Source organism: Bombina bombina, chromosome 6, assembly GCF_027579735.1.
Source record: "Bombina bombina isolate aBomBom1 chromosome 6, aBomBom1.pri, whole genome shotgun sequence".
Lineage (NCBI taxonomy): Eukaryota > Metazoa > Chordata > Amphibia > Anura > Bombinatoridae > Bombina > Bombina bombina.
In genome coordinates, this window is record NC_069504.1 from 276,100,247 (window position 1) to 276,114,341 (window position 14,095).

Genomic DNA, 14,095 nt, shown 5'->3' on the forward strand with positions numbered 1-14,095 from the left:
TTAAGATCTTTAGATCCAAAATAGGTCTGAAGGTTCCCTCTCCTTGGGAACCACAAACAGATTTGAGTAAAAACTCTGTCCCTGTTCCTCTCTTGGAACTGGATGGATCTCGTACACAATGTAAGAATGCCTCCTTCTTTATCTGGTTTGCAGATAATTGTGAAAGGCGAAATCTCCCCTTTTTTTGGGGGGGAATCTTTGAAATCCAGAAGATATCTCTGGGATATAAATTCCAATGCCTAGGGATCCTGGGCATCTCTTGCCCACGCCTGGGCGAAGAATGAAAGTCTGCCCCCTATAGGATCCGTTACCGGATAGGGGTCCGTTCCTTCATGCTGCCTTAGAGGCAGCAGCAGGCTCCTTGGCCTGCTTATCTTTGTTCCAGGTCCGATTGTCTCCAGACCGCCTTGGACTGAGCAAAAATTCCCTCTTGTTTTGCCTTAGAGGAAGAGGATGCCACACCTGCCCTGAAGTTTTTAAAAGGTACGAAAATTAGACTTTTTTTTTTTTTGCCCTTGATTTAGACCTATCCTGAGGAAGGGCATAACCTTTTCCTCCAGTGATATAAGCAATAATCTCCTTCAAACCAGGCCCGAATAGGGTCTGCCCCTTGAAGGGAAGTTAAGTAGCTTATTTATTAAAGTCACGACAGCTGACCATGATATAAGCCATAGCGCTCTGCGCGCCAGTATAGTAAAAAACAGAATTCTTAGCCGTTAGTCTAGTCAAATGAACAAGGCATCAGAAAACAAAGGAATTGGCTAGCATAAGCTTGTCAAATATATTCATCCAATGGAGTCGCTTAACTGTAAAGCCTCATCAAGAGACTCAACCCAGAACGCCGCAGCAGCAGTGACAGAAGCAATGTATGCAAGGGGCTGCAGGATAAAACCCTGTTGAATAAACATTTTTTATCCATTGGATCTAAAAAGCACAACTGTCCTCGTCAGAGGTAGTGGTACGCTTAGCTAGAGTAGAAACTCTTCTCTCCACCTTAGGAACTGTCTGCCAGAAGTCCCGTGTGGTGGTAACTATTAGAAAACATTCTTCTAAAAAATAGGAGGGGAAGAGAACGGCACACCTGGTCTATCCCATTCCTTATTAAAAAATTTTTTAGTAAACCTCTTTAGGTATTGGAAAAACATCAGTACACACCGGCACTGCATATTATTTATCCAGTCTACACAATTTCTCTGGCCCTGTGATTGTACACATTCATTCAGAGCAGCCAAAGCCTCCCTGAGCAACAAGTGGAGGTTCTCAAGCATAAATTTTAAATGTAGAAATATCAGAATCAGGTTAAATCATCTTCCCTGAGTCAAAAAAAAAAAAAAAAAAAAAAAAAAAAAAAAAAATCACCCACAGACTAAGCATATTGTGAGGTAGTATCATACATGGTTCTTAAAGCGTCTGTATGCTCTGTATCTACCCCCAGAGCTAACTGCTTTCCTTTAATTTCAGGTAGTCTGACTAATACTGCTGCCAGAATATTATTCACCACCTTTGCCATGTCTTGTAAAATAAACGCTATGGGCGCCCTTGATGTACTTGGCGCCATTTGAGCGTGAGTCCCTGAAGCGGGAGTCGAAGGGTCTGACACGTGGGGAGAGTTAGTCGGCATAACTTTCCCCTCGACAGAATCCCCTGGTAAAGAAACGCTATGGGTGCCCTTGATGTACTTGGCGCCATTTGAGCGTGAGTCCCTAAAGCGGGAGTCAAAAGGTCTGACACGTGGGGAGAGTTAGTCGGCATAACTACCTCCACGACAGAATCCTCTGGTGATAATGTTTTTAAAGACAAAAAATGATCTTTATTGTTTAACATGAAATCAGTACATCTGGTACACATTCTAAGATGGGGTTCCACCATGGCTTTAAAACATAATGAACACAGAGCTTCCTCTATGTCAGACATGTTAGAACAGACTAATAATGAGACTAGTAAGCTTGGAAAACACTTTAAATCAAGTTAACAAGCAAATATATAAAACGTTACTGTGCCTTTAAGAGAAACAAATTTTGCCAAAATTTGAAATAACAGTGAAAAAAAGGCAGTTAAACTAACAAAATTTTTACAGTGTATGTAACAAGTTAGCAGAGCATTGCACCCACTTGCAAATGGATGATTAACCCCTTAATACAAAAAACAGATTAACAAAACGAAAAATATGTTTTAAACAGTCATAACAGCTCCTACTTTTGAAGCCCTTTTGAGCCCTTCAGAGATGTCCTATAGCATGCAGGGGACTGCTGAGGGAAGCTGAATGTCACTGTTTGTAATTTTAACTGCACCAACTGTAACTTTTATACTATAACAGTGGAAAGCCTCAGGAAACTGTTTCTATGCAAAATTTAAGCCAGCCATGTGGAAAAAACTTAGGCCCCAATAAGTTTCATCACCAAACATATGTTAAAAAACGATTAAACATGCCAGCAAACGTTTTAAAACACATTTTTACAAGAGTATGTATCTCTATTAATAAGCCTGATACCAGTCGCTATCGCTGCATTTAAGGCTTTACTTACATTACTTCGGTATCAGCAGTATTTTCTTAGTCAATTCCATTCCTAGAAAAATATTTTACTGCACATACCTTATCTGCAGGAAAACCTGCACGCCATTCCCCCTCTGAAGTACCTCACTCCTCAGAATGTGTGAGAACAGCAAATGGATCTTAGTTACGTCTGCTAAGATCATAGAAAAACGCAGGCAGATTCTTCTTCCAAATACTGCCTGAGATAAACAGCACACTCCGGTGCCATTTAAAAATAACAAACTTTTGATTGAAGAATAAACTAAGTAGAAAGCACCACAGACTCTCACAACCTCCTATCTATGTTGAGGCTTGCAAGAGAATGACTGAATATGGCAGTTAGGGGAGGAGCTATATAGCAGCTTTGCTGTGGGTGGACTCTTGCAGCTTCCTGTTGGGAAGGAGAATATATTCCATAAGTAATGGATGATCCGTGGACTGGATACACTTAACAAGAGAAATATAGTTTATCGTAGAGACCCCTACATGACAGAATTAGGGAGCACATATGGTCGATAGAAAACCATGACAAATAGAGAAATAAGGATCTTCCTATCCCTAGACATTTTAGAAAATGTAACAATGAAGATGAAAAATGCCTCTCATATACTGCTATCGCAAAAGGTTAAAACAAACTAGAGGGGTTCTGATATACACAACAATCTCCTAAGAGTAGAGACCAAGTGGATATATGAATTAAAAACTATGACAACAAGGGGTCTAAATAAAGAATTAGAAATAGGCTGCTTCCTTGTAGATTAAACCATAAATATAAAAAATTTAAATATAAAATGAACATGATAGGATTTATAGGCAACTGACCTATAAGCTGCAAGTTGTGCAGTGAGATATATAAACCATTTAGAACATGAAATACTAACTTCATGTCATATGTATCTATTTTCATCTTCACAGGTCTTTAGGTTCATATAGACCACTAATATCATAGGTATTTATGGGAATTTTTAGGTTCATATAGATCACTATCGTTTAGATTGATTTTAGATTAACTACTCTTAATCATAACCCCCTGTTTCATTAAATATGGGTCATTAAATATATGCCACTAATTATGTGTCCTTTTAATAGTGATCCCCCCTAATGAAATGGTCCGTCTCCCATCTGGAATGCTATTTGATTGTAAGTAATCTTGCTAGCGTTACACGTTTATGTTACAGTGTAACTCGTTTCTGCCACAAATTAAAATTTTAAAACATTACTATTTTTAAATTTTGAACACTACCATTTTGTAATATTATCAACTTTTCCACATTTAATCTGCTCATCTTAATTTTCCCCCCCATTTTTCTAATTATTATGAATTGCTAATATATTACAAATTACAAATTTTAATTAGCCTTTTTCTTTATACTGTAAATAGTAATCCCCATCTGCTTTTTAAATTTTGCAAAGTTCACCTTATATACTGTACATATATATTTTTGTATATTTCTGTGTTTGTGTAATCTGATCAATTGCGTTGTTGATTATGAATAATACGTTTTAAAGTGGTATCTATTTGATATTATACATGTTTGAGAATAGGGTGCCTATGCCTTTAAGATTGCGCTATAAAGCGTCTTCAGTTCTGATGCCTTGATAGAGCTTGACAAAGGCGATCTGCTGAAATGCACTGTTCATAGTTTGGCCCTCCAGGGCTTCCGTTGTTTGCAAAAAGACTCTCACGTACGCAGTACCTTCAAACTGTCTGAGTACCAGAAGCCAAGCAAGTCCAGAAGTGACAGGACATTGAGTAAGGCACATTGAGAAATACCGCTCACCACAGGAGAGAGTTCTGAGAGAGGAGAACATACACACTTACGGTGTAAGTACTTAAAAGCACCTTTTGTGTATTACTTTTCATACTTGTGACTATGATCTCCTGTCTCACTGCAGGATCCTTGGCCGTTTGGATGTTTCTATGATCGCAGCTTCTCACTGAGGAATCCGGATCATACTCGTATACCTCCTTCTGGAGAAGGTTTCCATATTGCTACTTGCTGCTTTTGAGAGAAGTTTCTCTAAACTGGATTCACTAGCTGTCCTTCATTTTTAGCATCATACTCACTGTGCAATCTGCGTTCTACTGTCAGGGTTTTTCCCTGCCTTGTTTGCCATGTGCTGCTGGCAGCCATTTTACTCACCTCTCTTGCTGACTTTGGTGCATACTGTTTGATGCTGCTCATTTCCTGCAGTTCCTTTTATGGCCAGACTGGTGTACATCATCCGTGTGAGACAGGATGCAGTCTCAGAATTGTGATGTCATCAATTATTATTTAAAGCGCCTCTGTTCAGTATGCTTTGCCCTTGCGTTGTCTCAGACCTGTTTGTGAGAGCTCCTGTGTATTACCTGGCTGTCTGACATCCCTCCTGGTTCCTGATCTCTGGCTTGTTCCTCACTCTGCTGTTCTCCTTGTTCTTGATTCCGGCTCATCTGACTACTCGATTTGGCTCTTGACTCGGCTCGTCTGACTATTCGCTTTGGCTCCTGACTTGGCTTGTCTGACTACCAGCTCTGGTTTTGATTCCTGGCTTGTTATTTGACTTGTGGACTTTTTATTATTTTTTGCTATTAATAAAGGTGTGATTATTTTTGCACTTCTCGTCTCAGTCTGATTCCTGGCACCCTGACATCTACACATTTGATCTGCATTTTATAAAGTGCTTGTGTATGAAATCTTATGCTTTGTATTTCATGTATTGTTTTTAACTTTATTTCAGAGGCGTAGCTAGAAACCACAGGGCGCAGGTTCAAGAATCTAAGAAGGCCCCCCCCCCCAAAAAAAGGTGAATTTGATACATCTTTTTTTTATTTTTATTTTTTTACATTTAACACAGAAAGAAAATGTGAATCAGTTTACATGTCTGCAAAAGGAGGTACCCTGTGCCCACAGTCTGTGAGATGGTCTGACCCCTATTACTGTATATAGTGACACTGTTTATCCCACCAGTACTGTATATAGTGAGTTAGTGACACAGTCTGTAATCTGCCGGTGAGATGGCTGGCCTGACCCTACCCACCCCAGTACTTTATAAAGTGACCACAGTAGTCAGTGACATGGTCCAGCCCCCCCTGTACTATATATTAGGGTGGCCACCCGTCCCTTAAAATACAGAACACTTATAAGTTACACATGCTGCATGGTGTGCAGGGAGGAATATGAATAGTGCTGTCCATAAACACAATACATGTTCCTCCCTACACACCCTGCAGCATGTGTAACTCATAAGTGTCCAGGAAAACATGGCTGAGATGGCAACCCTAACTGTATATAGTGGTACTGTATAGTGACACTGTTTACCCCCTGCCCCCACCATGCAGTAGTAACAAGGTCTGTAATTTGATGGTTCCACAAACATACACAAACACACACACATACATGCATAAATACACACACAGTCACATACATACATACACACACACAAACACCAATGGGTAAAACAGAAACACTAACCCCTGTAGTCAGAGACACTAGTAAAGCAACATGTCACACTCACATGCTATCAGTGCAGGCAGTGGCAGGTCAACATTTTTTATTGAATTTTTTTTTTAAATTATTGTTTTTAAGCTGGGCCCCTACCCTTAGGGGCCCAGTAGTGACCTCTGCACCCCCTGTAGTTTCACCCCTGCTTTATTTGTTTTTACTACTGTATATGTATTATTCAATTAATATTTTATATAGATTCCATTACAATTGTTTCGTGCCTTTGCAATATTTAGGCTCCTTTTTATGCACCACATATTTAATTTCCCTCTCAGCTACTAAACTTATATAGCTTTTCTAGTGCCCCGGTACGTAGATTTTATATGTGTGTGTTAAATACACATGTTTTCTTCTAGGTAGTGCGCATTTGTTCACCAAAACTGAGCCAGCATCTAAACTTACATTCTGTGAGATTTTTTGGGGGATAGTCTCTATTTTTTCGGGGGCCATTATAATAATAGTAGCTCCATTAGCGCAGTAAATCTGAAACTCTCTATTCTTTCTAATATAAAGGACAATACTACTATGTCTCTGCTGAGACAGGGGCCACTGCATCACCTGTCACTTCTCTATAAAACGGATTGGAAAAAGGACATTTTTAATCATCGCACAAACCAAGTAGCCTCATATAAACATGCAGTTCTGCTAATTATTATTCTGTGCAATGTACTTATTGCTTATTTCAGCAAGAAATAATTATATATCATGCCTAGCACAATATAACAGGCAATGCATTTCACAAAAACAAGGCAAAACATTCCATTGTGTATCAGGCTGTCAGAAGAACTTTACCTAGCAGCGATTCCTCCTTGGCGTAAGTTGGATACTCTCGGTTTCCCATCCTTGTCAATTCCACCTGACACCGTGAGCCCTAGAGTGGTTCCTTCTTTCTTCATTAATTCAACTAAAGTGGAGCCCTTGAACTCTTCTGTTAAAGGAAAATTATTGATATCATTAAAATAGAATCTCCAATGTCTTTGCACAACTTGATTTGTGCTTTTGTTAACAAGGAAAGTTTAGATAGCAAACTTCTTATTTCCACAAAGTAATAAATCAAGACAGGTATATATCATGAGGGTTCTTTAACTGATGTATATACCAACAGGAAAAAAAAAAAGAAAATGTGTTCATGTCAAAACCTTGCTAGAGGACAAAGATAAAAAAAAACCTAAAAACTTCACAGCATTGGCTTTTTCCAAGACGTGCATCTTCTTTCTTTATTTCACACTAATAACCACCAGTAACATCACACTGGAGAAATCTCAAATGCGTATGAGCAGGAGGGAGAAAAGAACGAAAGGTGAACCGTATATTTTATGGTTTGCAAGTGATAAAAGCCTTTAATTATGTTGCCTGGTTTACTGCACAGAAAGCTTTATTCATCCCGTCTATAGTTATAATACTTTCAAGCCTCTTCATTTAAAAGACATTAATTAAAGTCAATAAAACCAATACAGATTTTTGTTGAATAATATACAGAGGTTAAATTAAAAATGCAGGTGTGCCCTTGCTTTAGGAAATATCTTTGAGCGTGTTCTGCACTGCAGAGAATACAATTGTAAAAGGTGACGCTATATTGCTGTTCAAGGTCAGAATAAATCATTTTAACACTGTAACATATACTGAAATGTGTAATCTTCCTTATCAAAACATATACTAGACTATACAGGAAAAATGTCACTTAAAGGGACAGTGTACTTGAAAACACTTGTAATTGCTTAAAAAGATAATCCCTTTATTACCCATTCACTATTATATTAATATACATTTTACCTCTATGATTACCTTGTATCTAACCCCCTGCAGACTGCCCCTTATCTCAGTGCTTTTTACAATCTTGCATTTTAGCCACTCCATGCTGGTTCTTGCAAACCATTATTATTCTCCACAGGAGTGAGCACAATGTTATCTATATCTATATGGCACACATGAACTAGTACTGTCTAGCTGTTGTGCAATATTTAAAAAGTACTGAGATAAGGGGCGGCCTACTGGGGCATAGAAACATGCAAACTTAGAAGTTATAAGGTATATTAATATAACAGTGTTGGTTATGCAAAGCTGGAGAATGGGTAGTATATTAGTATATTTTTAAATAATAAAAAAATCAAGTAATTGTCACAAAGGTTGTTTTTTCTTCTCAATGAATAACATTAATACATGTAAAAGTCTAACTCTGCAGCACGCGGTAAACAGAAAAATAAGGTTGGATGAAATAAAATATTGAAGCACATCTTATGTATACATCAGTGGAACAGAAACACTAAGATGACTAATAAATCTTTAAAGCAGAACTTCTTAAAACTTTTTTACCGCAGGACCCCTTTTTTGCATCGCAAACATTTTCGAGACCCCCATTAATATTTTATTTTTTTATTAATCTTCATTAAGCAAAACACTGATTACTACATTATATGGAATAAGAAAGAAATCACACATTATCTCGGTACATCATAGCAAGCAGACAAAAAAATAAAGAAAAAACGTGGGCATATAACACAATAGGTAATGGGGAAAAAAAAAAAAAATTACAGCAGTTCCTTGCAGGCAAAACCAAAAAGGAAATGATTTACTCGACAATGAAAATGCACTTAAAAACCTTACTACATCATTATCCTCACAGGTTGTCCATTATGTATATATAAAGTACCATAAAATGCTAAAACATTAAAGGGACACTGAACCCAAATTTTTTTTTTTATTTTTTTTTTTTTGGGGGGGGGGGGGGGATTCAGATAGAGCATGCAATTTTAAGCAACTTTCTAATTTACTCCTGTTATCAAATTTTCTTCATTTTCTTGGTATCTTTATTTGAAAAGCAAGAATGTAAGTTAAGATGCCGGCTCATTTTTGGTGAACAACCTGGGTTGTTCTTGCTGATTGGTGGATAAGTTCACCCACCAATAAACAAGTATTTTTGTTTTTAGTTTGTGCTGGAAAATTAAGATTGTTTTTGCTTTGCCAATATTATGGTAGCTTATGGACAATATTAATTTTATCTCCCATTTTACATGTTTTTACTGTATTTTTTAAACACTTACTTTTCAGAGTATAATAATTATCTTAAAGAGACAGTCTACTCCAGAATTTTTATTGTTAAAAAAGATAGATAATCCCTTTATTACCCATTCCCCAGTTTTGCACCGGGTTTCTAAGCCTCTGCAGACTGCCTCCTTAGCTCAGTTCTTTTGACAGACATGCATTTTAGCTATTCAGTGCCGACTCTTAAATAACTCCACAGGAGTGAGCACAATGTTATCTATATGACACACATGAACTAGCACTGTCTAACTGTCAAAATGCACTGAGATAAGAGGCAGTTCAAGGGTTCAAAAAATAGCATATGAGCCTACCTAGGTTTAGCTTTCCACAAAGAATACCAAGAGAGCAAAGCAAATTTGATGATACAAGTAAATTGGAAAGTTGTTTAAAATTGCATGCCCTATTCTGAATCATGAAAGTTAAAGTTTGGCTTGACTGTCCCTTTAACTATGTGGTAGCCTTTTTTTAGACAATCAAGGCACAGATTAGTGACATTAAATAAAATTGATATCATATACTGTATATGAAAGCTCTACTAACATTTTAGATATATTTTTCATAGTTAAAATGATAATGTTGACTCTTAAAATTGATTTTAAACTTATAAAGGAAACGTTGAAATTCTTTTAATATAAAATGTACTTTGTTCTCCTGGTATCCTCTGCTGAAGAACTATGTAGATATGCTCATGAGCCTACCTATGTAAGGAGAACTATAGGAGATCAGTGTTTGCAAAAAATTATAAAATTATCATAAACATTGTTGGAATCAATGCAGCCGTATAGTTGCCCAAGACCCATGGACGAACCTGAGCATATCTACATATGCTCTTCAACAAAGATTACCAAGAAAATAAAGTACATTTAAAAAGAGAAGTATATATATATTTTTTTTTTTATTGCATGTACGTTCTATCTGAATGATGAAAGTATGATTTTACTTTTGTGTCTCCTTAAGAAAAAGTAAAAGCCTGGAAAACATTTTAGATTACAATGTTAGACGTGCAATAAAGATGTAATTGACTTGAATGCCCCTCAAGAGACAAAATATTCACTAGAATATATTTGTGCTATTCGGTTGATGGTAAATGATGGCTCCTAAATAGTTAGGGATACAATTTACCTCACAACATATAACAAAGTGGAATGATAATAAAAATCGTTAATCGTACAATAGAACCTGAGAGATACATTTTCCTAACTGTTAATAACAGCAAATTATGACAGAAAGCAAAAAGGCTTTATATAACCACAGTTGGAAAAAATCACTTCTGAAAAATCATACAACAATAATGTGCACCTGGTTCCCTTTTGTATATGATTAAAGGGACATTCCGGTCAAAATTTAAATACATGTAGATTAATCAAATCCTTAAATAGAAACATATTTGCAACATACATGTATTGGCAAAAACATAATTTATGCTTACCTGATAAATTTATTTCTCTTGTAGTGTATCCAGTCCACGGATCATCCATTACTTATGGGATATTCTCCTTCCCAACAGGAAGTTGCAAGAGGATCACCCACAGCAGAGCTGCTATATAGCTCCTCCCCTAACTGTCATATCCAGTCATTCGACCGAAAACAAACAGAGAAAGGAGAAACCATAGGGTGCAGTGGTGACTGTAGTTTAATTAAAATTTAGACCTGCCTTAAAAGGACAGGGCGGGCCGTGGACTGGATACACTACAAGAGAAATAAAATTATCAGGTAAACATAAATTATGTTTTCTCTTGTTAAGTGTATCCAGTCCAAGGATCATCCATTACTTATGGGATACCAATACCAAAGCTAAAGTACACGGATGATGGGAGGGACAAGGCAGGATTAAGCGGAAGGAACCACTGCCTGAAGAACCTTTCTCCCAAAAACAGCCTCCGAAGAAGCAAAAGTATCAAATTTGTAAAATTTGGAAAAAGTGTGAAGCGAAGACCAAGTCGCGGCCTTGCAAATCTGTTCAACAGAGGCCTCATTTTTAAAGGCCCAGGTGGAAGCCACAGCTCTAGTAGAATGAGTTGTAATCCTTTCAGGGGGCTGCTGTCCAGCAGTCTCATAGGCTAGGCGTATTATGCTCCGAAGCCAAAAGGAAAGAGAGGTTGCCGAAGCTTTTTGACCTCTCCTCTGTCCAGAGTAAACGACAAACAGGGTAGATGTTTGACGAAAATCTTTAGTAGCTTGTAAGTAAAACTTCAAGGCACGGACTACGTCCAGATTATGTAAAAGACGTTCCTTCTTTGAAGAAGGATTAGGACACAATGATGGAACAACAATCTCTTGATTGATATTCTTGTTAGAAACCACCTTAGGTAAAAACCCAGGTTTGGTACGCAGGACTACCTTATCTGCATGAAAAATCAGATAAGGAGAATCACATTGTAAGGCAGATAGCTCAGAGACTCTCCGAGCCGTGGAAATAGCCATCAAAAACAGAACTTTCCAAGACAAAAGTTTAATATCAATGGAATGAAGGGGTTCAAACGGAACTCCTTGAAGAACTTTAAGAACCAAGTTTAAGCTCCACGGGGGAGCAACAGGTTTAAACACAGGCTTAATTCTAACCAAAGCCTGGCAAAATGCCTGGACGTCTGGAACCTCTGCCAGATGCTTGTGCAAAAGAATAGACAGAGCAGAAATCTGTCCCTTTAAGGAACTAGCTGATAATCCTTTGTCCAAGCCCTCTTGGAGAAAAGACAATATTCTAGGAATCCTAACCTTACTCCATGAGTAATTCTTGGATTCACACCAATAAAGATATTTACTCCAGATCTTGTGGTAGATTTTCCTGGTAACAGGCTTTCGTGCCTGTATTAAAGTATCAATGACTGACTCGGAGAAGCCACGCTTTGATAGAATCAAGCGTTCAATCTCCATGCAGTCAGTCTCAGAGAAATTAGATTTGGATGATTGAAAGGACCTTGTATCAGAAGGTCCTGTCTTAGAGGCAGAGTCCATGGTGGAAAGGATGACATGTCCACTAGGTCTGCATACCAAGTCCTGCGTGGCCACGCAGGTGCTATCAGAATCACCGATGTTCTCTCCTGTTTGATTTTGGCAATCAGTCGAGGGAGCAGAGGAAACGGTGGAAACACATAAGCCAGGTTGAAGAACCAAGGCGCTGCTAGAGCATCTATCAGCGTCGCTTCTGGGTCCCTGGACCTGGATCCGTAACAAGGAAGCTTGGCGTTCTGGCGAGATACCATGAGATCCAACTCTGGTTTGCCCCAATGATGAATCAACTGAGCAAACACCTCCGGATGGAGTTCCCACTCCCCCGGATGGAAAGTCTGACGACTTAGAAAATCCGCCTCCCAGTTCTCCACGCCTGGGATATGGATTGCTGACAGGTGGCAAGAGTGGTACTCTGCCCAGCGAATTATTTTTGAGACTTCTAACATCGCTAGGGAACTCCTGGTTCCCCCTTGATGGTTGATGTAAGCCACAGTCGTGATGTTGTCCGACTGAAATCTGATGAACCTCAGAGTTGCTAACTGAGGCCAAGCCAGAAGAGCATTGAATATCACTCTTAACTCCAGAATATGTATTGGAAGGAGTTTCTCCTCCTGAGTCCACGATCCCTGTGCCTTCAGGGAATTCCAGACTGCACCCCAACCTAGAAGGCTGGCATCTGTTGTTACAATTGTCCAATCTGGCCTGCGAAAGGTCATACCCTTGGACAGGTGTACCCGAGACAACCACCAGAGAAGAGAATCTCTGGTCTCTTGATCCAGATTTAGCAGAGGGGACAAATCTGTGTAATCCCCATTACACTGACTCAGCATGCATAATTGCAGCGGTCTGAGATGAAGGCGCGCAAATGGCACTATGTCCATTGCCGCTACCATTAAGCCGATTACCTCCATACACTGAGCTACCGAAGGGCGCGGAATGGAGTGAAGAACACGGCAAGCATTTAGAAGTTTTGATAACCTGGACTCCGTCAGGTAAATTTTCATTTCTACAGAATCTATAAGAGTCCCTAAGAAGGAGACTCTTGTGAGTGGGGATAGAGAACTCTTTTCCTCGTTCACTTTCCACCCGTGCGACCTCAGAAATGCCAGAACTATCTCTGTATGAGACTTGGCAACTTGAAAGCTTGACGCCTGTATCAGGATGTCGTCTAGATACGGAGCCACCGCTATGCCTCGCGGTCTTAGAACCGCCAGAAGTGAGCCCAGAACCTTTGTAAAGATTCTCGGGGCTGTAGCCAACCCGAAGGGAAGAGCTACAAATTGGTAATGCCTGTCTAGAAAGGCAAACCTTAGAAACCGATGATGATCTTTGTGAATCGGTATGTGAAGGTAGGCATCCTTTAAGTCCACTGTGGTCATGTACTGACCTTCTTGGATCATGGGTAAGATGGTCCGAATAGTTTCCATTTTGAAAGATGGAACTCTGAGGAATTTGTTTAAGATCTTTAGATCCAAAATTGGTCTGAAGGTTCCCTCTTTTTTGGGAACCACAAACAGATTCGAATAAAAACCCTGTCCTTGTTCCGTCCGCGGAACTGGATGGATCACTCCCATAACTAGGTCTTGCACACAGCGTAGGAATGCCTCTTTCTTTATCTGATTTGCAGATAGCCTTGAAAGATGAAATCTCCCTTGTGGAGGGGAAGCTTTGAAGTCCAGAAGATATCCCTGAGATATGATCTCCAACGCCCAGGGATCCTGAACATCTCTTGCCCATGCCTGGGCGAAGAGAGAAAGTCTGCCCCCTACTAGATCCGTCGCCGGATAGGGGGCCGTTAGTTCATGCTGTCTTAGAGGCAGCAGCAGGCTTTCTGGCCTGCTTGCCTTTGTTCCAGGACTGGTTAGGTTTCCAGGCCTGCTTAGATTGAGCAAAAGTTCCCTCTTGTTTTGAAGCGGAGGAAGTTCATGCTGCACCTGCCTTGAAATTTCGAAAATTAGACTGTTTGGCCTTTGCTTTGGCCCTGTCCTGAGGAAGGGTGTGACCCTTACCTCCAGTAATGTCAGCAATAATTTCCTTCAAACCAGGCCCGAATAAGGTCTGCCCCTTGAAAGGAATGTTGAGT

The 14,095-nt window shown here is 39.2% G+C and overlaps 1 protein-coding gene across 9 annotated transcripts in view; it reads right to left on the reverse strand.

The window, feature by feature from the left end:
• GRIP1 (glutamate receptor interacting protein 1) overlaps positions 1–14,095 on the reverse strand; it is a 920,176-nt gene that overhangs the window by 462,135 nt on the left and 443,946 nt on the right. For all 9 annotated transcript variants that reach the window (XM_053716876.1, XM_053716872.1, XM_053716874.1 and 6 more), the window contains exon 3: positions 6,811–6,946. In XM_053716876.1, coding sequence (XP_053572851.1) covers positions 6,811–6,946 — 136 coding nt within the window. The remainder of the gene's footprint in view (positions 1–6,810; positions 6,947–14,095) is intronic.